The 25,405-nt window shown below is 43.1% G+C and overlaps 2 protein-coding genes across 2 annotated transcripts in view; both read right to left on the bottom strand.

The window, feature by feature from the left end:
* The window catches only part of LOC105944787 (ovostatin-like), a 97,813-nt gene extending 80,675 nt beyond the window's left edge, over positions 1 to 17,138 (bottom strand). The window contains exons 1-4 of the mRNA XM_045139798.1: positions 17,090 to 17,138; positions 11,754 to 11,820; positions 5,888 to 6,071; positions 5,177 to 5,333 (exon numbers count right to left, since the gene is read on the bottom strand). Of these exons, the coding sequence (XP_044995733.1) occupies positions 5,177 to 5,333; positions 5,888 to 6,071; positions 11,754 to 11,820; positions 17,090 to 17,138 (457 nt within the window). The remainder of the gene's footprint in view (positions 1 to 5,176; positions 5,334 to 5,887; positions 6,072 to 11,753; positions 11,821 to 17,089) is intronic.
* Positions 17,139 to 19,697: 2,559 nt separating this feature from the next.
* The window catches only part of LOC101610575 (ovostatin homolog), a 57,018-nt gene continuing 51,310 nt past the window's right edge, over positions 19,698 to 25,405 (bottom strand). The window contains exons 31-35 of the mRNA XM_045139796.1: positions 24,223 to 24,347; positions 23,354 to 23,444; positions 22,932 to 23,000; positions 20,910 to 21,012; positions 19,698 to 19,750 (exon numbers count right to left, since the gene is read on the bottom strand). Coding sequence (XP_044995731.1) covers positions 19,698 to 19,750; positions 20,910 to 21,012; positions 22,932 to 23,000; positions 23,354 to 23,444; positions 24,223 to 24,347 — 441 coding nt within the window. The remainder of the gene's footprint in view (positions 19,751 to 20,909; positions 21,013 to 22,931; positions 23,001 to 23,353; positions 23,445 to 24,222; positions 24,348 to 25,405) is intronic.

The raw sequence follows: 25,405 nt of genomic DNA, 5'->3' as shown, positions 1-25,405 counted from the left end.
GCTATTTACAGCAAAGGGGGCTATTCTGTCCCTGTTTCTGATCCCTGAACTAACTGTCATTGCTTTGCTTTGGTCTCAGGCATTTTTGGGAAGTAATCACAACACTTATGAAGAACAAGTCCAGTCGGAATCTAATTACCAGACATGACTAGTAATTCTGGTCAAACGAGAATCTGACTACTCCATTCATTGCAAAGGCAAGTTAATTCTGTATATAACAAATGTTAAATTTAAAGTGGAAGATGCAATGTCTTTTAAAAATTCTTCTTGATTATTTACAAGTTCTTTATTATGAGTTCATAGGGAAATTTTACCCCAACTTATCCATCATAGTGGTCTGTAAAAATTTCTAACCTGCTTTGGTATCAATTCATGAATAATTTATCAGAAAGCAGGCTCAAATGGTGCACCAGTATGGAGGCTGTGGTAACATAGGAAGCTACAAGCCAGAGGCACATTGAAGTTTTAGGAAGGTCATACTATAGCAATTTGCTCCTTAGAAATGAAGATGACAGGGCTGGAGAGATGGCTTAGTGGTTAAGCGCTTGACTGTGAAGCCTCAGGACCCCGGTTTGAGGCTCGATTCCCCAGGACCCACATTAGCCAGATGCACAAGGGGGTGCACGCGTCTGGAGTTCATTTGCAGTGGCTGGAGGCCCCAGCATGCCCATTCTCTCTCTCTCTCTATCTGCCTCTTTCTCTCTGTGTGTCCATTGCTTTCAAATAAATAAAAAATAAACAAAAAAATTAAAAAAGAAAGAAATGAAGATGACTTATCTAAATCAAGCTTTTGTGTTTCTTGTATTTTTTTTTTTTTTTTTGAGGTAGGGTCTTGCTCTGGCCCAGGCTGACCTGGAATTCACTATGTAGTCTTAGGGTGCCCTCAAACTCACAGTGATCCTCCTACCTCTGCCTCCCGAGTGCTGGGATTAAAGGCGTGCGTCACCATGCTCGGCAAGGTTTTGTATTTCTGTGCTAATTTACACACTTGCTTTCTTATTAGCCTCTGCCATCTGCAAGACCCTCTCTCTCTCTCTCTCTCCCTCTCTCTTCTTGCTATATGTCCTTGGTTGGCCTCATACTGTGAAGCACAGTTTAGACTTGAACTCGGACTCCCAAGGGCTGGGATGGTAGGTGTGAACCACCATGGCTGGCTCTGCAGTTCTTCTCAGCATGGCTCCTAGGAGCCTTCCCTGGGGATTCTGTCTGTGAACTGCATACGATCTTTCTCTTTCAGGGCATCCCCCCCCAGAGAGAAACACATCATGTTTGTTCACCGCTGTTGGCTCTGCTCCTGTCCTAGAATTGAGTCACACCTCAATCTGCTCCCAGTACTGGTTGGGATGCCCACTTTTGTGCGGGGGAATGAGGGCAAGGTGTGAGGTTGAATCATGTTGCCAGCGCAGAGTTAGTTCTCTTCCTCAGTTTAGGTTTTTTCAAAACCACAGTGTGCTGATGCCTAAATAGGCTGTGATTTCAATAATCCTTAGTTCACTTATGTGTGTGTGTGTGCACACACACATGCACTTTGATGGTCAATGTTCACTATCAAGTCAGTGTGCAAGGCACAATATTTCCCTTCTTCACACTAGGGTTTTTATAGCATTGAGTAGCAGAGTCAAAACCATGGATGAGAATCCTTCTAAAAAAAGATGAAAAACTTTCCCTTCCTTCCTATCAAAGTCATGTGGACTTTTGACAAGCCTTGTTCATAATTACTGGTTTTTTTTGTTTTGTTTTTTTGAGGTAGGGTCTCACTGTAGCCCAGGCCGACCTGGAATTCACTATGGAGTCTCAGGATGGCCTCGAACTCACAGCAATCCTCCTACCTCTGCCTCCCAAGCGCTGGGATTAAAGGCATGCGCTACCACCCCCGGCTGTGATTACTTTTAATCACCGAAGTGTCTCACATCTGTGTGATATTGGAAACCATTGAACAGAAGGAGTTACAAGAAAATAGTTGTTTGACATGCCTCCTTCACTTCAATAATATATTTGCATTCCTGCACTGTGGTGATAGCTAATAAATAGCCCTGGAACAGTACGTTACAGTCGCCCATCCACGTCTGGACTCGGCTAGCCACAGATCGAGAATATTCTGTCAGCCGAGACAAAGCCCAGAACATCTTATTCCTGCAACAGCAGGTCACACATCAGGGGTCTGGAGGGGCAAGCTGGTGTAATTGAAGATTGCCAGTTCCTAATGACAGGCGCCATGAGGGTATCCCAGAGGTTTCTTGGGTCTGTTGTACAGTGTGAATAAATGTTTGCAGCTCTTAGCTCTCTTTGATCAATAAAGCACTTTTCAATCAATATTTTCTTTGTATATTAAGGAGGGACTATAACTCTCTGTAGCTGTGCACATAACCCCTTTCTCTTAAAGAGGAATCAGTCAGTGCTCCCACATATATATATATATATATATATATATTGTCAAAGTAAGAAGTAAATACTTTATAATTGTTAAATATATAAATAAAGCGAATAAAGTTGAGTGTTCCACATGGTGGCACTTGAAAAAAAAATGCATCTGTTGGTATCATCAAAGGCCAGTCACTCCTGTAGAGTGAAGTGCAGCTGTATTTTTCTTACGACTTTTAAGACAGCTAAAATGTCTCAAAGAGAATATAAGCGTTAAAAATCCTTTCAGTTTAATTGAAGAATATTTATAAACTGATTTATAAGAATGGTCTAATGGCATGTTTCATTGAAGCATTTAAATAAATTGGATTTTGAGATATATTTCAAATATGAAATGTTTCCACATATTATTTTTCACCCAAATAAATGCCTGAATCTCAACTTATTAGCCAATGTGACCATTCTTCTTCTTCTTCTTATTTTTGTATTTTTTTTTTAAATTTTTGTTTATTATTTATTTATTTGAGAGTGACAGACAGAGAAAGAGGGGGACAGAGAGAGAATGGGCACGCCAGGGCTTCCAGCCACTGCAAACAAACTCCAGATGTGTGCGCCCCCTTGTGCATCTGGCTATCGTGGGTCCTGGGGAATCGAGCCTCAAACCGGGGTCCTTAGGCTTCACAGGCAAGCGCTTAACTGCTAAGCCTCTCCAGCCCTATTTTTGGGTTTTTGAGGTAGGGACTCACTCTAGCCCAGGCTGACCTGGAATTCACTATGTAGTCTCAGGATGGCCTTGAACTCACGGCAATCCTCCTACCTCTGCCTCCTGAGTGCTGGGATTAAAGGCGTGGACCATCACGACTGGCTTGGGTTCTTGTATTTTAGACATTGCTTGGGCATCTGTGAATGTAACTGAAAGCTGAATAAAATTTTGTAAAGTCATATACCAAAAGAAGCAACACCTCTTCTTTTGTACATTCTTCAATATAAAATCTGTTGATAGATTCTTTCGATCTTCTGGACAATTGGACTTAAAAGAAATAAAAAAAAAAAAACGGGTTTGTTTTCACACCCACTCTTTTTGTCTGAGCACGTCGCATTCTTTATTACAAGTATTGCTTGCAATAAAGAAGTGCTAATGGCTTCAGAAAGTTCCTTCGTGCGTTAACAACATGCCAGCCTCTCAGCACAGGCCCCAAGGAGGAGCATCCGCACCTGTAGCGCATCCGGAAGGGCGTCATGCAACGGCACGAACGTGCTTCTTCAATGTTCAAACCCACTTCTCCTCATTTTCCATCTAAATAAGACTGCTTATCATTTTAACGCTCTTTCTTTTTGAGGCAAACCCAACAGACTGGCCTTTTTTATATAAAAAAAAGAAAATATTTTATTTTAGTTTTTGGTTCTTCAAGGTAGAGTCTCACTCTAGCTCAGGCTGACCTGGATTTCACTATGACTCAAAGTGGCCTCGAACTCATGGCGATCCTCCTATCTCTACCTCCTGAGTGCTGGGGTGACTGGACTTTTATTTATTTATTTATTTAGTTAAAAATATTTATTTATTTATTATTTGAGAGAGGGGAAGAGGCAGACAGAGAGAAAGAGAGAGAATGGACACGCCAGGACCTTCAGCCACTGCAAACGAACTCTAGACATGTGCGTCCCCTTGTGCATCTGGCTTATGTGGGTTCTGGGGAATCGAACCTGGGTCCTTTGGCTTTGCAGGCAAGTGCCTTAATCACTAAGCCATCTCTCCAGCCCCCCTTATTTTTTTTTTATAAGATGAAAGAGTGAGCAAGAAGGAGAGAGTATTGGCATTCCAGGGCCCTCCAGCCAGTGTAACTAAACTCCAGGTGCGTGTGCCACCTTATGGTCATGCGCCACCTTGGCATGTGCCACCTTGTGCCTCTGGTTTAAATGGGATCTGGGGAAGCTTTGCAGGCAAGTGTCATCTCTTTAGGCGGCAACTTTTTTTTTTTTTTTTTTTAAGACAGGGTCTCATGTAGCCCCGATTCGCTTTGAACTCACTGTGCAGTTGAAACTGGCTTTGAATTCTGAATACCCCTGCCTCTGCCTCCCAAGTGTTTGGATTATGGGTGTGTCCCACCATGCCTAGCTTGAAGCCTCTGCCTTTGTGATTTCTTAGATGTCAATAATCAGAAATTTCTTTTATTTTCACTATTGTAATTTCTGTTCATTATCTTCTTTCAAAGGGGGGAGATGAAAGATGGCTTTGTTTAATGTAATGCCTTGCGGTTCCCTCTCGGACACACCATGAGGAGTTTGTTTTAACGCATTCTTGAAATACTTGTTGCTGTTTTCCTTCTAATTCTACTGTGAGATCCTAAACTTGCAAAGATCATCATAAAACTTAGAAAGTACTAGAATAATATAGATAGTCATCCAGGCATGGTGGCGCACACCTTTAATCCCAGTGCTCGGGAGGCAGAGGTGGGAGGATCACTGTGAGTTCGAGGCCACTCTGAGATTACATAGTGAGTTCCAGGTCAGCCTGGGCTAGAGCGAGACCCTACCTCGAAAAACCAGTATACATATGTGTGTGTGTGTGTGTGTGTGTGTGTAGACAGTATTAGAATACTAACAAACTCATTATGAATACAGTTGCTTAGGCTCTTTACCCCGGACCTCCTGAAACTAAATCTCTGGCATTTAGGTTACATGTGACTTTATTTTGTATCTTTAATGAAGCTAGTGGATTTTGGCACTGTGAGTTTTCTGAGCTTCTGTTGTAGCCTCTATTTAAATTTCTTATGGATTATCTTAGTTGAGGGTAACATAATTTAGGGATACATACCTTTCTGTCCGGGCTTATATATGAATTTATCTGTTTGCACCACGACGACATTTTCTTTGGGCCTGATTGCCACAGACCTTCTCTCCTCGAGGTGGACAGTGGCTCCTTTGGCAGAGAATGTGATGAAAGCCAGGGGTTCTTCCTGGGCCCGAGGAACCTAAGGTGGCATCGATCCTAGTGAGGCTGGGGTTCTGCCAACAAACTTCTCTGCCTAGAGCTGGAGGCTGTTCTCCCTAAAATTTTAATTCACAAACTTGTCCTCTCTATTTCTTGAATATCCCACTTCTATTTCCCTTGCCTATTTTTATCTTGGCATTTAAATGAGATTTCCTTTGTCTTTTGTGGATGCTTGCTGTATAAGTGCTGGTCTTAAATGGATCTTCTTCCCTTAAAAAAAAAAAAAAAACCTCTCAGGTACAGTTGTACCCACTTCTAACCCCAGCACTGTGAGGCCGAGGATGATCACCATGAGTTCAAAGCCAACCTGAGACTACATAGTAAATTCCAAGGTCAGCTTGACCTAGGTGTAACCCTACCTCAAAAAACCAAATAAAAAAAAAGTCTCTGTTTAAACCAGGCGTGGTGGCATAGACCTCTAATCCCAGGGCCTGGAAGGTAGAGGCAGTAAAATGACAAGATTAAGGTCATCCTCAATTACATAGCAAGAAGGCAAGCTAGCCTGGCTTCCGTAAGACACTATCTCAAGCTTACCTCAAAGCTGAGGCATTTGAAGAAATTTTCTCCCGTAACAGGCTCTTCAAGTATCTTGGTCTGGATCTCATTGTAGTCGAGGGAGACAGTCAGAAGGACCGATTCCGTCAGGTTGTGTAGCTGGACACAAGCTTTATCCAAAGAGCTCTCTTGTAGAACAGTCGGGACCAGAAGGATGTACTGCCTACAAGATTGAAGCAAGACCATCAGCACTGAGATTGTCAAAGAACTTACTTTGTTAGCTGGAGGACTCTGGACTTGAAGGAAAATGCATTTTTTAAAAAATGTTGTAAGTATATGAAAAGGTGGCACTTGCCAGCGTGGCTCTGGAATCTCAGCTTTGCTTCATAGGAGGCTGAGGAAGGAGGATAAGTAAGTTCACTGCCAGGCTGGGCAACTTAGTGAAACCCTTTCTCAAAATAGAAATGAAAGGAAGGTCTGTGGATATAATCTGTGGTAGAATCCTTGCCCAGCTTCAATCTTTAGCATCATAACATTAAAAAAAGAAGAAAATAATAATCAAGAATATAGACAAGCCGGGTGTGGAGGCGTACGCCTTTAATCACAGCACGTGGGAGAAGAGGTCAGAGGATTGCTATGAGTTTAAGGCCACCCTGAGACTCCGTGGTGAATTCCTGGTCAGGAGACCCTATCTCAAAAAACCAAAAAAAAAAAAAAAAAAAAACCAAAAAAAAAAAAAAAAACAAAAATAAAACCCAAAAACCAAAAAACAAAAAAGAAGAATATAGACAAAGGCTAACTTTGTGTTCTTGAAGTACATTAGCAGAAAGAAGACAGGTTATGAAGATGCAGCAGAGCAAATCCTACTAACAAAGGAGCACGTAATTAGTCATTACTTCTCTCAAGTTAGCAGTGTCCGTATCTCACGCTTTGTTCCTAGACTGATAGACACATTCCAGTTGAGTTTTTAAAAAATATTTTATTTATTTATATTTATTTATTTGAGAGGGAGGGAGATGAGAGAAAGATAGATAAATAGAGAGAGAGAGAGAGACAGACAGAGAGAGAATGGGTGCACCAGGGCTTCCAGGGGCTGCAAATGATCTCCAGACACATGCGCCCCCTTGTGCATCTGGCTCACATGGGTCCTGGGGAATCGAACCTGGGTTCTTCACCGTTGCCGGCAAACGCCTTAACCACTAAGCCGTCCCTGCAGCCCCACATTCCGTTTCCCACGTGCCTACTATTATTGCTTCAGCTTCTTTCTCCAGCGGATGCCTGGCTCCTTGGTATCAGTTACATGTGCTATAATTTAATCAGTCCGCCTATTAGGCAGACATAATGCTGCTGTCCAAAATTGGAATTTGTTGCACAAATCAAGGTAGTGTGGAATGTACAGAAAAGTAGGAATATTATATAAAGAGCCCTGGGAAGATGGCTTAGCGTGTAAGCAGAGCTTGTAATGTAAGCATGAGGGCCTGGGCTTGATCCCTAGCACCCCTGGGAAAAACTCTGTAAGGTTGCACATGCCTGTAACCCCAGAGCTGAGGGACATCTTGGGGATCCCTGGTCAGCCAGTCCATCTGGAAAATGGGGAGCTTCGGGTCCAGCGAGAGACTCTGTCGCAGGGAAGTAAGGTCAAAGGGCAACAGAGTGGGCACCCGACATCCTCATACATGTGCATGAGGCCGCTCATCTGCACACGCATGCACACACAAGCATATGCACATATCCCCCTACACCCCCCCACACACATGCACACACACCCCAAAAGGAAACTATTACTGAAAATCAAATTGCTGCAATAAAGATGCAGTAAGTTTGAATTTTCAGTCCCAAGCTCCCTTTGGCTTTTGTATATAGTAATAAAAGTCTATGCAATCACTTACACTTTTGGAGTCTGAGAGAGAGCCACATGGCAGAGTAAAATGCCCAGAAACAGTCTCATCCACATCATGCTCCCCAAAGGTGAAGAGCCCCACAGACTTCTCTCTGGATCCGCACAGCTCACCGTGCTGGGAGCGCACACATTCCCATGGGCCGGGAAAGCGAACCTTGCACTATATACCCAGCTGGGGATTTTGCAACCGTTTCCTGAATCGTTCTTAAGATGAATGTGACACACGTAACCTACAATGAAGTTAGTCACCTCCCAACACTCACGTTATTAGCTGTGTCTTGTGTCATCATCTCATTTGCAAGAAACCCTGTTCGGACATGTCATAGACTAATGTTAGGTAGCTAGAGGAAAGTTTCAAGCACAAATGAAACATTTCAACGGATTCAATTATTAAAATGCATCGGGGGCTGGAGAGATGGCTTAGCTGTTAAGCGCTTGCCTGTGAAGCCTAAGGACCCCGGTTCAAGGCTCGGTTCCCCAGGTCCCACGTTAGCCAGATGCACAAGGGGGCGCACCCATCTGGAGTTCGTTTGCAGAGGCTGGAAGCCCTGGCTCGCCCATTCTCTCTCTCTCTCCCTCTATCTGTCTTTCTCCCTGTGTCTGTTGCTCTCAAATAAAAAAAAATTAAAAAAAAAAAAAAGCATTGGTATCTTGCTAAAGTGTTTCGTAGTGGAGACCTAAATCTGTGATGAAAATTCAGCCTTAGTGCCTAGAGACCTTCTTCGTTTGCAATGCAGGTCGACCCCATGGGGATTGCTGTTCTTGCATTATGGTGGGGGAGGGGGAGAGGCAATGTCTCTATGCAAAACGTCCCAAATTGTGGCTCTAACAATCTTTCCACCCCCTCTTCTGCAAACCATGCTGGCAGCATTTTTTTTTTTTTTGTTTTTCGAGGTAGGGTCTCACTCTAGCTCAGGCTGACCTGGAATTCACTATGGAGTCTCAGGGTGGCCTCGAACTCACGGCGATCCTCCTACCTCTGCCTCCCGAGTGCTGGGATTAAAGGCGTGCGCCACCACGCCCGGCTTTGCTGGCAGCATTTTAAGTCTACTTCAGTGATGGGCACTTAGGAGCCTCTGGTCTCTGGTTTGACAGGTGTTGAGTGTCCTCAGTACCAGATAACTTTTTTTTTTTTTTTTTTTAAAAAGATTCACATATAGCTATTGTAATGGAAGCAGTTTAAAAACAACTAAGAAGGCATAGGAGGATGGGAAAGAGAACTGCAAGAGGCTGCCCTCTGCGTAGGACTTGGCTGTTTAGCTCATGAATTGATAGTAGCTGTTGTTTCCAGCATAAGACTGAGTCTGCCAATATTTCACCATTGATGGGAGAATGGCGCATGAGACCCCCCCCCATCTGTCAGAGAAGCTAAGGACACAGTGGTTGCTGGGAGATGGAGAGTCGGGTTCCTCAGTGGTGTACCCACGAATAAGTTTCCCATTTTATAGTAAATAACCTTCCAGCCAAAATCATGCAAGAAGCCCTACTTTAACTCAATGGTTATTTTCAATTAAAAAAAAAAATATTTATTTGTTTGACAGAGAGAAAAAGGGAGAGAAAGAGAGAGAGGGAAAGAGAGAGAGAGAGAGAGAGAGAGAGAGAATAGGCATGTCAGGACCTTTAGCATCTGCAAATGAACTCCAGATGTATGTGCCATCTTGTGCATCTGGCTTATGTAGAGTCTGGGGAATTGAACCTGGGTCCTTTGGCTTTTGCAGGCAAACACCTTATCTGCTAAGCCATCCCTCCAGCCTGATATTTTTTTCAAGGCATGAAAGTAAGATGAGGCTTCATGGAGAACATGGGTGTTAATGGGAAGGTAAGGAGCCTAAGAGAGGATAATTAGGGGGCAATAAGATCAAAATACAATTTATATGTGTACAAAAATGTCAAAACTGGAAAAAATAGAAAATGCCTTAAGGAAGCTTAGATTGAAAAAATTAAATACTTGCATGTACTTTCTGTCACTAATTGTTGATGTGATTTTACATATTCTGTATTTGTGCAACACACACACACACACACACACACAATTTCAAGAAGAAGTAATTCCAGATGTTAAATCTTTACTATGATGGTAAAAGAAACATTTGGAGCTGGACGGATGGCTTAGGTTCGATTCCCCAGTATCCAGGTTAGCCAGATGCATAAGGGGGCACACACGTCTGGAGTTCGTTTGCAGTGGCTGGAGGCCCCGGCGTGCCCATTCTCTCTCTCTCTTTCTTTGTCAAATAAATAAATAAAAAATAAAATATTAAAAAAACCAAAAGAAAAAAATTGACATAAAAAAAGAAACATTTGTAACCTCAGCACATGGGAGGTTATGGAGGGAAGATTGCTTGCTAGTTTAAGTAATATGTGCTGGGGCTGCACAAGGAAACAATCTCAGAAGAAAAATGAAAATGAATAAATTTCTAAAGTAGTAACTAATAAATTTATTGTTATAAGAATTACCTTTCTTTGCTCCAAATAGTTTATACGTGTGGTATAGTGCCTAATGAAGTGGCATTAATTAATTCAGCAAAATAAGTTGTCATATCATAGTGAAGATTTATTTAAGTTGTTACTTTGGCACAGCTATGGAAACCACTTTCATAAACATAAGGCAGGCTGGAGCCTGTGCTTGCAAGAGAATGCCCTAAAATGTTTCTTGATCACTTTTATTATCTCCTGCCTTAGCCCCCTGGATTTTGGCAAGGCCACGCCCATTTTTATTTCTTATAAACAGAGCCCAGGAAAGTAATAGAACAGTATTGCTTTAGAAGCTAAAGTGGACTTTCAGGAGACAAGGAATGTACCTTATTTTTACAGAGCACCATGCTCAGATGAGCCTCCCGCCAGGGCTGGATGCCCTCCTTTCAGTGTGTCCTGGCAGGGGAATTCATGCATTTCATTTTCTTCCCTTTCTAAATTATCTCCAAGTACTTTGTGTTCCCTGAGGTCTAGAGTTTGGACTAAGTCAGTAATTCTTGCTTGTTTTTTTATGTTTTTTATTGATTTATTTGAGAGTGACAGACAGAGAGAGAAAGAGGGAGAGAGAGAGAGAGAGAGAGAGAGAGAGAGAATGGGCACGCCGGGGCCTCCAGCCTCTGCAAACGAACTCCAGACATGTGCACCCCCTTGTGCATCTGGCTAATGCAGGTCCTGGGGAGTCGAGCCTCGAACCAGTGTCCTCAGGCTTCACAGGCAAGTGCTTAACCGCTAAGCCATCTCTCCAGCCCTAAGTTGGTAATTCTTGGAAAAGCAAGCTCTTGTCTGTGGCGGGCTTCTATTGCGCTCACAGCAGGGGATATCTTCAAGTCTCCGTGGCGGTGGTGATGCACACTGGCTTGTTGTTCTTGTCAAAGTACGTGGCAGACAGCCCCTGGTTGAAGTTTACATCAGGAGAGAAGTCCTATCTGTGGAGGGTCCAGTCTACACAGATGGACAGAAGGGCAGTTGAGGCAGGTGTCCTTGAGAGCAAAGATACGGACAGTGCCCCATGTGGGGCTACACACCTCTCATCCCAGAGGTAGGAGAATTACTGTGAGTTTGAGGCCAGCCTGGGACTACAGAGTGAGTTCCAGATCAGCCTGGGCTAGAACGAGACCCCTGCCTTGAAAAACGAACAAACAAATGAAAAGATAGAACAGTTCCCTTACCCCTGATGTGCGGAGAAAGGAGGTTGTGGGGTTGAAGTTAATACAATGCACAGGTAAGCATAGCTATATATGAATTTTTAAGGCCAGGCACTTGAACAAGCATGCTGTTTGCATACAGGACACAGAGTAGTCATTTCTGATCCTCAGACCATTGTATGGGGAATTCCCTCCTGATGTGAGCAAAGGTTTCATCATTTATAAGGGAGGAATGAAGGGTGTGTGGAAAGTGGAGAAATGATGACATGGCTGGGCTCCCAGGGGAACTGGCCACACCATTTCCAGATATGGGAATTTCCCCTCGCTCTCTCCACACGCATCCGGTGCCCATCGCCTCATCCCGTGATGCACAGATCCGTCTCCTCACAGCTGTAATGACGCCGAGTTGGAATAAGGCCTCCATATAATTTCTATAACGAAGAGTCCCAAACAAACTGCAAAGCAATACCCCAATTTTAAGATTATTACTACCGCCAAGAATGCATTTGGGGGGGGGGGTGGCTTAGCAGTTAAAACATTTGTGTGCAAAGCCAAAGGACCCTGGATCGATTCCCCAGGACCCATGTAAGCCAGATGCACAAGGTGGTGGCGCATGCATCTGGAGTTCGTTGGCAGTGGCTGGAGGCCCTGGTGTGCCCATTCTCTCTCTGCCTCTTTCCCTCTCTCAAATAAATAAACAAATAAAATATAAAAAAAGAATGCATTTGGGATGCCTTGTGTTTGAATTTCTTCTTTTCTCCAAAGGGCAACTGGTTTTCTTTATGAAACAAAACAATAACTTCAGTAATCATCCAAATGAGATATAAACAAGACACAAGTCAGAATATCTTGTTAATATGTTGGAGTAAATTATTATAGCAATGGAGCACAGGTTATTTCCACTGAGTATTTATAAGCTTAAAATAAGAAAACATTATATCCAGATGTCTTTGCTTATAAAGATTATTGAAGAATATATGAGGAATACATATTCTTAAAACATAAAGAGTGGGCTGCAGCGATGGCTTAGTGGTTAAGGCACTTGCCTGTGAAGCCATAGGATGCAGGTTTGATTCTCCAGGACCCACGTAAGCCAGATGCACAAAGTGGTGCATGCATCTGGAATTTGTTTGCAGTGACTGGAGGACCTGGCGTGCCCATTCTATTTCTGTCTCTCTCCTCTCTCTCTCTCTCTCTCTGCTTGAAAATAAATAAATTAAATTTAAAAAAACACAAAGAAGTAACATATTCCTATGAAAAGTAAAAACAAAACAAAACAAAACAAAACAAACAAACAAAAACCTAATGAATTATGCTTCCAGTCTTGCTCCTGGTACTCAAAGTTAATTTTGAAATATAAATTTTTTCTTTTTATGTGCCTTTTCTACCTTTCCTCCTCCTCTGTCCTTAAAGCAGAGTTTCTTAGAAAGGGTTCATCGTTTTAAATATTAAGGAAACGTGTCACTTATGGGAAGATTCCCTGTCCATTTCACAACCCTCGACCATCCACCGCTTGCGTAACCTTCCATATATCTTTCTTACTCAGAAGCTGAAGGGATTAGGAGAAGATTTCTAGGATTTTACCATGAGTCATGTAATAAATAAGAACTTGTTTCCCCCCCACCCCCCTGCAAAACCTGTTCTTGGACCTCAGTGGGTAAATGGGGTAGCATGGTTCACCTCTCTTCTCCCTTAAGGCGCATCTGGTGTGAAGCCCCAGTGTGAGCTTTTGGCCTCAAACCTGCAGCATTCTCATTCCTGCACATAATAATGGTTTTGAAGGTCATTATTTGATTTGACATTCAGCTGTCTTAGTAAGTTAGGAATTTCTTTCAGGAACTGTGTAACTAGGAATAGATGTCCTATGCTGGGACAGATTTGTAGTGGATGGAAATCCTTTGAATAAGTTACAACTTCAAATTTATTTATTTATTTATTTATTTGAGAGTGACAGACAGAGAAAGAGACAGACAGAGAGAGAATGGGCGCACCAGGGCCTCCAGCCACTGCAAATGAACTCCAGACGCGTGCGCCCCCTTGTGCGTCTGGCTAACGTGGATCCTGGGGAATCGAGCCTCGAACCGGGGTCCTTAGGCTTCACAGTCAAGCGCTTAACCGCGAAGCCATCTCTCTAGACCAAGTTACAACTTTTGTTGTGACAATAAGAAATGATAATCCTTTTGTCGTTGACAATATTTTCCTTACAAGTCAGTTACAGAAGGAAGGTAGAGGCCCTGAAGTCTCTTGGCCAGTGTTTTCTACCTGTACTGCCACTGACCAGCTGACTGACCTTGCGTGAGTTACTTAAATTCCCCCTGCTGCTGCTGCTGCTGCTGCTCCTCCTTCTTCCTTTTCTTTTTGTCTACACCTGGGAATCACAATGACAGCACTTCATTAGCTTGTAGTGGAGAATTAGACGAAGTGGTATCATTAAAGTGATCAGCATAGTAAATATTTGGGTAAGTCTCCAGAGAGACTAAGTTTCTCTGTGTCACACACATACTCCAAAATGGTAGTCACAAAGCGTATTACTGTAGGACGTAGGTGATTCACAAGGGCCGAGCCTTTGTCCTGACCCCCCTGCAGAGTTTCTCTGAGGCAGGAGCAAGAAGTAGGAAGCATTCACCGATCCCCGTGACGCCGACTAGGAAAAAAGGAACGAGTTGTAAAAAGGGGTAAGGACGATCTTCATCAGTGACAAGTTAGTTACAGGACTCCTGATAGAGACTTTAAAAAGAATCAATGTTTTTGGGCTGGAGACATGGCTTAACAGTTAAGGCACTTACCTGCAAAGCCTATGGACCCAGGTTCAATACCCCAGAACCCATCTAAGCCAGATGCATATCTTGGCGCATGCTTCTGGAGTTCGTTTGCAGTGGCTAGAGGCCCCGGCATGCCCATTCTGTCTCTCTTTCTTTCTCTCGTATAAATAAATAAATTAAGATATATATATTAAAGTCAATGCTTTATTATCTTATTTGGCAGATTTCAGAGAGCAACAGCGCTGTGAGTGGCCCACGGATATCATTATTCTTTGTCCCTGGGTAACTGTGGAGATCCTGAAAGAGTCATGCTGGCCGCGTTCGAAATAGAGGACAGATGCCGGCAGAGAGAATGATTTGTCCAGGGCTGGGGAGACGGCTCCGTGGAGAAGGGGCTTTTGGTGCCGGCAGGAGAGGCTGAGACCCACGGCCAGACTTCGAATTTCCAGATCCCGTAATAAAGCAGCGGGGGCGGGGGTGGCCAGGCGTGCCTGTAACTTCGGTCCTGGAGGGGACAGAGCCCTGGCATCAGGAAAGAGACTCTGGCTCCAGACAAGAGCTGGGGGAAGACAGATGGAGCAGGACAGCCTGCTTTCTGCTCCGGCCACCATAGGCGGGTTAGCTTGCAGCACCACAGCATGCACACACACACACATGCACGGATTTTCTCCCACATCTCTGTTATTCTCTTCTCTAGGGGTCAAACCATTGCAGAGCTATACGGGTCATGTCTCTGTGCCCACAGAAGAACTGACCTAGATTCCTCATTGCCTGACCTGAGCTGGGGTTCAGAGCCACACATTATCCCAGCGGGTGGTGGCAGTCCCAGGGACTCTTGGCACTCAGATGAATTTGGCTCTGGGCATTTTGCTCAGCTTCAAGAGACCGTTCATTCAGTTTTATTTATTTATTTGAGAGAGAGAGAGAGAGAGAGAGAGAGAGAGAGAGAGAGAGAGAGAGAGAATGGGCACGCCAGGGCCTCCAGCCACTGCAAACGAACTCCAGACACGTGCGCCCCCTTGTGCATCTGGTTAACGTGGGTCCTGGGGAATCGAGCCTCGAACCGGGGTCCTTAGGCTTCACAGGCAAGCGCTTAACCGCTAAGCCATCTCTCCAGCCCTCAAGAGACCTTTCATTCCACATTCCCCTTGCTGTTTGGGGGCAGCTCAGTGAGCAACAACATGTGCTATGCTGTGTCGGTATGAAGGCCTGGCTTCAGTTAGGGTAACTCCGGAAGACCATCTCAGAGCCCCAGTCTCAGTACCCTGGACCCCGTGGGTTATACTGAGACCTCTGCTTGGGGCAGCATTGCGGCTCAACTCCCCCTCCCACGGGGGCTGATCTTCAGGCTTCCCTTCCACTGACCCCTCAGCGTCCATCCATCGCAGACTCTGCTCTTTTGATTCTAGCTGTGAGTACGCGATTGGCTTAGGAGAACCACAGCTCCTCCAAGGACCCTGGAAGCTTCAACAAGCCTCAAGTTTTATAATGTAAAAAAGAAGGCAAGAGCCTCTCAGGTAAACAACCAAAAAAACATAGAAAGGTAGCTTGTTCAAAATTTTTATTTTGACTATTACATTGCATCAGACCCCAGAAGGTTGTCTAACCTTTATTTAAAAAAATAAATTTAATTAACTAATATTTGAGTAAGAGAAAGAAAGAGAGGAAGAGAGAGGCACACACATATACACACACAGAAAGACAGAGAGAAACGAGAGAGAGAGAGAGAGAGAGAGAGAGACAGAGAGAGAGACAGAGAGAGAGAGAGAGAGAGAGAGAGACAGAGAGAGAGACAGAGAGAGAGAGAGAGAGGGAGAAAGAATGAATATGATCACACCAGGGCTTCTTGCCACTGCAAACAAACTCCAGGCACATGCATCACGTTATGTGTCTGGCGTTATGTGGGTACTGGGGAATTGGACCTGGGCCAGCAGGCTTTACAAACAAGTGCCTTTAACTGTTGAGCCATCTCCTCAGCCTTTTACCATTGTGACACAACATTGTCATCTACAAGGTTCATGTTTGAATACCTTGTAATTGAGTGACACACGCACACACACACACAATCACAAAATATTTCATTTAAATTTACAATTTTCTGTTGAGGCCCATGCGTAACTGTGCATCGTTATCCTTGGCCACATGTGGCTGCAAGTGGTCTGTGGGCTGTAGATTGGACAGGCTAGAGGGTTAGAAAGGAACAGGAAGCCATGAACAAGATAAGAAAGAAAGTGAGACCGTCCAAGGATTGGTGACCAGTACGAGCAATTTATACCTCCATGGATACCCGGAGGAATTCAATCCTGGCCACAGCACCTTGTACTTTAATAAGTATGCACATGAGTTATCTGAGGGTCCTATCAGCATAGGCTTCTCGTCAGTATGTGTGGATAGGACGTGATGCTCTGCTTTCTAAGAGGCTCAAGGCAATGTCAGTGCTGTTGGCCGTCTGACCACAGTTGGAACAGCAAGGCCAACATGGCCAGAGAGCTTTTAGTCCCTCAGATGAGTCCCCAGATCAGGGGATTTCAGTTGCTGTCTGGGGCTCAGCAATACCTTGGAATTGTTTTGAAGTACAAATTCTCTTTTCTTTTTTTTTTCTTTCTTTCTTTCTTTTCTTTTTTTCTTTCTTTTTTTTTGGGGGGGTAGGGTCTCACTCTAGCCCAGGCTGACCTGGAATTCACTATGGAGTCTCAGGGTGGCCTTGAACTCACAGTGATCCTCCTACCTCTGCCTCCCGAGTGCTGGGATTAAAGACGTGCGCCACCACACCCAATCAGATTCTTTTTTTTTTTTTTCTTCTTCTTCTTTGGGGTAAGGTCTCCCTTTAACCACAGCTGACTATGTAGCTTCAGGGTGGACTTGAACTCATGGTGATCCTCCTACTTCTGCCTCTTGAGCTCTGGGATTTAAGGTGGGCACCAACACGCTGGGCTAGAAATATGAATTGTTAATGTTCTACCTGGACTGACGGATTCAGAATCCCGATACAGCCCCTGTGATTTCGTCATGTGGGCGATACTGGGTGACCCTGAAGGCTGACAGCCGTGGCTTTAGATGTGCGGATTAAATTAGCTGAGGGAGACACTAACATCCCTATTTTTATAAAAATAAAAACAGCCTGTTAGAAGGTTCGAGGAAACTCTATTCCCACCCCGTGCAAAGTGTAACTCTTCTCCTTACATCTGCTGACGGTTTTCAGGAAGGATGAATTCAGTTAATTTGGATGCTCCAAACCAACAACAACGGCTTTCTCTTTATCAGTGAATGACCAGATCTGCAGCCTCATTGTCCTTGACTATCAGTGGTGCTGGACACTGTGGATCACCTCTGGTTCCTTGAGAGGGTTTTTTGTTTTTTGTTTTTTCCAGGTAGGATCTCACTGTAGCCCAGGCTGACCTGGAATTCACTATGGAGTCTCAGGGTGGCCTTGAACTCACGGCGATCCTCCTACCTCTGCCTCCCGAGTGCTGGGATTAAAGGTGTGAGCCACCACGCCCGGCAAGAGTTTTTTTCCTTTTTTAAAAATCATTTATTTATTTATTTGCAAGCAGAGAGAGATAGAAGAGAGACAGAGATGTGTGTGTGAGGGCCTCCAGTCACTGCAAACAAACCCCAGATGCATGTACCGCTTTGTGCATCTGGCCTTACATGGGTACTGTGGAATTGAACCTGAGTTCTTAAGCTTTGCAGGAAAATGCCTTAGCTGCTGAGCCGTCTCTCCAGCCCATCCTTAAATTTCACATGGCTTCCATGAAATCATACTTTTTTTATTTTTTTCATCTTCCCTTCCTGGTCTTCCGCACAGTTTTTTTTTTACCCGGCTCCTTCCTTCTCAACCTGCCCCTTATTCACTTCTTAATGTTCAAGCTCCTCTTAGCAAAGTCCTTAGCTCTATTCTCTATCCAGACTCCCTTCCCAAACCTGCTGTATTTGGTAAAGTAGGAGAGCTGAGATGGCATCAGGAAGTCTTACCAAGTAGAATGCAGGTGCATAAGCCTCACGCGGATGGACAGACACATTGTTAAAATTCGTGATTTGGCAGGGAAGCACATGAGTACACATGTCGATCTAAATATTTTTAAAAAATTGTTGAATCCTGATAGTACATGGGATCCTGTTTCTAAATTCTTTAGCTTCACAAATGGAGTCTTTTTAAATTTTATTTGAGAGTGAGAGACAGAGAGAAGAGGAGAGAGAATTGGTGCGCCAGGGCCTCGGGCACTGCAATCGAATGCCAGATGCTTGTGCCACCTAGTGGTCATGTGCGACCTTGCACTTGCCTCACCTTTGTGCTTCTGGCTTAGGTGAGATCTGGAGAGTCCAACATGGCTCCTTAGGCTTCCCAGGAAAGTGCCTTAACCTAAGCAACCTCTCCAGTCCCACAAATGGAGTCTTTGGTCATAGCCTTTGTCTGTCTGGAGGGTGTCTATCAGAACCCAAAGTCTGTCAGTACAGAACATTTTAGTTTCCAGCCTTTCTCCAATTCCTCCTTCCTTCTGTTTTCAGTGCTGATTCACTTCCATAATAGTGTGTTGTTAGGCAAAGAGTGGTCATTTACTATCATTTTCTAGCAATAAATGATAAGCTCAGAACCATAGCAGTTATCAAAAGATAAAATGCCCTCTGCCTGCCTCCCAGCCTTGTACTAGTAAATCTGTTCTCACTTTGGAATATTAGAAGCTCAAGTTCTACATGCTGTACGGTCCAAAAATTTGACCAAAATAAATTATTCAGTTGCTATCAAACAAACTCCCAAGATTAATAGAATGAAACGATGAGGTAACAAGAGAACATACTGGACTCAGGTGCGAAACGACAGCATTTAATGGGGGTAGAAAAGAAATAATATATATATTTTTTTGTTTTTTTGAGGTAGGGTCTCACTCTGGTCCAGGCTGACCTGGAATTAACTCTGTCATCTCAGGGTGGCCTTGAACTCATGGCAGTCCTCCCACCTCTGCCTCCCGAGTGCTGGGATTAAAGGCGTGTGCCACCACGCCTGGCAAGAAATAAAATTTGACAAGAAGTCATAGTGAATTGCAGAGTCTTCAAGCTGTGAGGTGGGTCATGATTCTTTCCCAGGTGAGACAGCAGAAGAAGAGTCTATTCAAAGAAGTGTTTTCCCACTAGGATTTAAAATAGGGTTTAAACAACAAAGAAATGTATGCATATTTCTATACAGATATAAAAATATATGCATTTAAGATGTGCAAAAGATATATTTATGCAATATACATGTACATGTATATAAATATGTATGCATATGTAATTTATATTATATATACAACACACACACTTATATATATGTATATATCTGTTAATTTATAAGACAAAAATGAGGGATTGGTAAGGAGTACATATATAGCTATGAACCCCTTTAAACCTCTTTTAAAGAAAATAACATAACCTCAATGATTATCAAATGCCTGCGTAAACCTTAGCAAGCTCTAGAGACTTCTCTTTGTTTCACCCATTGTGGTATCTTTATATATTCATTTTATTACCAGACATCTATCTTCTCAGTGCTCTTTGACGGAGATAATTCCTTACCTGTGCTTTGTTTTATCTTATTGGGAAACAGAAGTACTATCGATGAGGTAAGAATCAAATGCATATTCATCTGGAAAATAAAAGGAACATGCATCGTTATGAAATCCCCAACTATGTACAAGAAGACATCGGAGCTAATCTTTCCAGTAAGTTCTCAAGGTAAGCAATCCTTAAGTGCTTCGCTGAAGTTCAAGCCATCTGATGAAATGTGTTCAGTTGGTAAATGACGGAGCGAGGCTTTGTGCAGGGATGGTGCAGCTGGACACACCTCGTCCGACCTTCAGCAAGAAATGGATAGCTCTGACCTCCCAGGGGAGTGTTCCGTGCTGTCTGCAACATATCGGTAAGTGTTTTGAAATGTGGTCCTCTCCTGTTCTTGAGTCACAGCCCACAGACACAGCATGGAGTAGTAAATGTTGGCTTATTTTAATAATAATGATAACAGTAAGAAGACTTAGCAAGGTTAGTATTTCAAGTTAAGGTGTAACCGTTTCACATCATATCAGAAAGATGGCTAAGTGTTGAAATGCTCTACTAACTGGCACAGTCAGAATCCATTCATGGAATAAAATTCATCACACAAAGAAAAGCCATGGAAATCTTAAAAAAAAAAAAACCAAACAAACAAGAAACAAAGTGCTGGAGGGATGGCTTAGCGGTTAAGGTGCATGCCTGTGATGCCTAAGGACCCAGATTTGATTCTCCAGGTCCCACTTAAGCCAGATGCACAAGGTGGCATCTATCTGGTGGCATATGTCTGGAGTTGGTTTGTAGTGGCTGGAGGCCCTGGCTGTGCCCACTCTCAGTCTCTCTCTCTTTCTCTCTAATAAATAAATAAAAATAAATCTTAAAAAGAAAAGCCGGGCTGGAGAGATGGCTTAGCGGTTAAGCGCTTGCCTGTGAAGCCTAAGGACCCCGGTTCGAGGCTCGGTTCCCCAGGTCCCACGTTAGCCAGATGCACAAGGGGGTGCACGTGTCTGGAGTTCGTTTGCAGTGGCTGGAGGCCCTGGCGCGCCCATTCTCTCTCCTCTCTGCCCCTATCTGTCCTTCTCCCTGTGTCTGTCACTCTCAAATAAATAAATAAAAGTGAACAAAAAATATTAAAAAAAAAAAGAAAAGCCACTGACTGCTTAGTTATTGAAGATAGGGAATAATTTTGGAACACAGTAGCTGACAGTTTTAGGTATAGATTTGTCTGGCAGCTGTGGGGACTGTCATTGCTTGCTTACCATGCTCATAGTAATTGCGGACCACGACGGGGGCCCGCTGAATGTTGGACACCGGGTTGCTTTGCTCCACAGAAAAGGTAAAACTGATCGCTGTACCAGAAACCTAGAGACACAATTACAAATATGCCTTAGCAGGTCTGTGAAAAAGGCTCACTGAGAAAATTATCTCTAGAAGTTCATGAGCTATAAGATTGAGAAGTCCAGGTCATCATTATCTTACTTAATATCAAAACCAATAAGTTAGCTCACACTAATTCATGCAAAACTTGTATTGAGGGTCAAGAAATTTAGCTGAAGATGTTAGAGGATTGTAGACGTTTGTGTGAGTGGTAATTTTCTATAGTTACGTAATTTATATATAATATATAATTTCCATAGAAAAGATGTCTCTAAAATTCATACCATAGTTTGGAGTTCCTTCAAAACCGTAAAAATTGGACTATTATATGACCCAGGAAACCTACTTGCAGTTTGCATTCATGGTACTGTCTTGGCCACACACAGCCAAAGTCATTGTAGCAAGATTCACAATTGCCACATTCTGGAAGTAACCAAAGTGTTTCTCATCAACACGTAAATGGGTACAGAAAATCTGTCATATATGCATGATAGAAAATAATTTCATCTTCTTTTTTTTTTCGAGGTAGGGTCTCACTCTGGTCCAGGTTGACCTGGAATTAACTCTGTAGTCTCAGGGTGGCCTTGAACTCATGGTGATCCTCCTACCTCTGCCTCCTGAGTGCTGGGATTAAAGGCGTGCGCCACCACGCCCGGCAATTTCATCTTTTAAAAGGAATTCCTTCCACATGACAGCTTTGCTAATGAATGAAATGGCACAAAGTGAAATGAGCCACGCAATACTAAAAATACCCTGTGGTCTTAGAAATGGGACATAAAGTCAAATTTACAGATATGAAGGGAACAGTTAGCTAGAAGGGAGGGACAATGGGGAGATGTTGATGTATAAAATTTTAGTTATGTCAAATGAACCAGTTCTAAAGGTCTAATATATGGCGTGACATCTATAGTCAACGATACCATTATAGACTTGACATCCTGAGTGTAGATTTTAAGCATTCTAATCACATGAAAAGTAATCATATGAAGGGATGACTTTGTTAATTACCTTGATCACAATAATCAATTCACAACTGATCAGAACACCACACTGTATGCATTAAATATATACAATTCCAATAACCTTTTTTAAAACATGTCAATCTTAACAAAACTATGTTATATCCTGTAAGTAATGGAAAGGAATGAAAAAGGGGATGAAGATATACATGAAATAAGTGTTAATATGGGACAGAACAATGATCATCATTGATGTGCCACTGAAAAAACAGTAGACAGGCTGGAGAGATGGCTTAGTGGATAAGTGCTTGCTTGTGAAGCCTAAGGACTCTGGTTTGAGGCTCAATTCCCCAGGCTCCTTGTAAGCCAGATGCACCAAGTGGCACATGCATCTAGAGTTCGTTTGCAGTGGCTGGTGGCTGGAGGCCCTGGCATGCCCATTCTCTCTCTCTCTGCCTCTTTCTCTTTCTGTCTCTAGCTATCAAATAAATAAAAATAACATTTTTTTTTAACAGTAGACTCAATCATGTATGTGTATGAGAAACAGAAATGTCCCATGCTATAATATTAACAGTGGGTATCTCTGAATAGTGGGGCTATATTTAGATTTTCTCCTGATCTCCTCTGGTTTCCAGTATTTTTCTCTATATATTTTATCTACCTATCTATCTATTTATCTAAAATATATAAATATAAAATGTAAATATAATATAAATATAAAATATAATGTATATAATATATATATTGTTATATATTGATATATATATTATATATTATATATATATTATTCTTTTTGCAGTGAGGATTGTCTTCTTAATTGAAAAAAATAAAGTTAATTTTCTAAAAAGAAGAAATAGAAATCAAAGCTTCCAGTTACCCTCAGAGGACACACAAACAGCAAGGAAACAAACAAAGCCATGGAAGAAACAATCTTATTTAACTTACATTTTTCAAGTATAAAAGAACGTGGCCATTCTTTATGTCTGTCTTCATTACTTGGCCGTTGTTTTGAAGCTTTGAAGAAATTGGGAGGGAGGGACGGGGAAGACACACGAAATCACTTGAGAGTTCCAGTCGAAGGATTTTTGTCAGGTTCTATTTTGTGATATGTTTCTTTGTACTACATAGTTTCCATAAGTACATATGCAAAACAAATGAAATATATTCTGAATCATAGGACTAACGACTATTGGAATTACTACAAATGAAGAATACCATCCCTCCTGTTACATAGCAAGGAAAATACACATGTGAATTCTGAAATACGTTTAAATCAAACATTCCATTATGGTCTTTGCGAACGGGTTTTTCAATTTATGCTTGTTATTACTTTCTCTGCACTGAAAGATTGTGCTGGGATTATTTACCTCCTCAACGGACGACAGAACTGGAGTAAACCCAGACAGCATCTTTACATCCACGAGGACCATGTTGGAGGCGTTATGGATTCCCGTGTATCTGAAACGAAGAAAGAGAACAAGCATTAACGGGGACGTGTATTCACAGCCGTGGCATGCCATGGCAATGAGGAAGGTGGACGGGTAGAGTAACTGGTGTCAAGTCAGGGGGACAGGCGAGATGGACAGCCATCTTCAGACATCTGAGGGAATCATGATGGAGAGAGGGGCGGGTGAGATCGCACACGGCAACAGAAGCAGGAGAAGATCATGAAAGGCGCGAATCTAAGACCTCCGAGCCCTGGTCTCATGCCCGCCGCGCATCTCCAAGTCAGAACCCAGAGCAAAATGTCTGTGTTTCATGCTGGCTTCAGATGGCCCGGCACCCGGTGGGAATCTCCTCGCATGCAGCAAAATTTGAGCAATGTCAAAATAGCAGTAGGGCAGAAGCTCACAGGAGGAAATAGCTTACACTTGTGTAGGCCTTGCTTTGATTTAGCTTAAAAATCTACAGAGACATTGCCTCTCCCCCATGACTGCTGGCCACCCCCAGAATGCAAGACCCACAATCCCCATGGGGGGGAACGACAGGAGGCTAACGATGTTACCACCATGGCTGTATATACGTAAATAATAACAAAAAAATCTACAGAATGTGGGTGTCTATCCAGACAGCAGGGAAGTGACTGTGATACAGACATGATATAGACATGTCACCTACCGACGTGTGAACTCACTGGAGTTAGCGTCGGCCATCCTTTGCCCGATCCTATCCGAAATTTGTTGCTATATTATCACTTCTCTCACCTGGGAGTTTTACGTCAAAATGTGACACTTACTTGAGGGTCACCGTGAGGTTAAATTTAGGCTGGAACATATCTGAAGAGTTGCTCTTCACTGTTGCCAAGGATAGGGAAAATCCAGATGCCTTCTTGGGTAGTGGCACGTGGTACTTGATGGTGGCCTAGAGGGGACAATAAGCCCTGAGAAACCTCCTGGAGTAGGAACAGGAGTGAGTGCTGTTTCTCTGACGCCATTATTAATGCACTTTACATATTTGTCATCAGGACATCAGACTGAATTAAATTTAGTTTTCATGAGATACAAATTCTTCATAATATAATGAATATAGGACACTTCGTGATAATTCTCCAAACGTGTCTGTGAACTGGCTATATTGAAAATTTTATTTTTGTTTTTGTTTTTGTTTTTTTGAGGTAGGGCCGCACTCTGGTCCAGGCTGACCTGGAATTAACTCTGTCATCTCAGGGTGGCCTTGAACTCATGGCGATCCTCCTACATCTGCCTCCCAAGTGCTGGGATTAAAGGCGTGCGCCACCACGCCCGACACAAATTGTTCATAATATAATGAATATAGGACGCTTCATGATAATTCTCCAAACGTGTCTGTGAGCTGGCTATATTGAAAAATTTAATTGTATGTAAGTGCATGTGTGTCATTGTGTATATGTGTGTGCAGATCATGACACCAGAAAGGGGTCCTTGAGGTGGGAAGGAGAAATCTTAAAGGAGGCAGGAAAGCTCTCCACTTTCCTGTGCTTGGTGGAGTTTAAGTATCCAATGGAACACTTGACCTGGAAGTAGAAAGGGGTCTACTGAAGGGAAGGAAGGGGACCCACAGAGAGGCCGAGGGGGATGGGGGACAGAAATGGAGGAGAGGGACAGGTAAGAACAAAGTGTGTATTAAAATGCCACAGTGAAGGCTAGAGAGACGGCTCAACAGTTAAGGCGGATGCCTACAAAGTCTAAGGACTCAGGTTCGATTCCCAGTATCTACGTAAGCACAAGGTGGGGCATGCATGTGGAGTTCATTTGAAATATGGCTAGAGGTCCTCTTGTGCCCATTCTCTCTCTCTCTCTAATAAATAAAATAAAATAAATATTAAAAAAGAGGGCTGGAGAGATGGTGTAGCGGTTAAGCGCTTGCCTGTGATGCCTAAGGACCCCGGTTCGAGGCTCGATTCCCCAGGACCCACGTTAGCCAGATGCACAAGGGGGCAC

This window comes from Jaculus jaculus, chromosome 23, assembly GCF_020740685.1.
Source record: "Jaculus jaculus isolate mJacJac1 chromosome 23, mJacJac1.mat.Y.cur, whole genome shotgun sequence".
NCBI classification, from domain to species: Eukaryota; Metazoa; Chordata; class Mammalia; order Rodentia; family Dipodidae; genus Jaculus; species Jaculus jaculus.
This window is presented reverse-complemented; position numbering and strand designations above follow the sequence as displayed.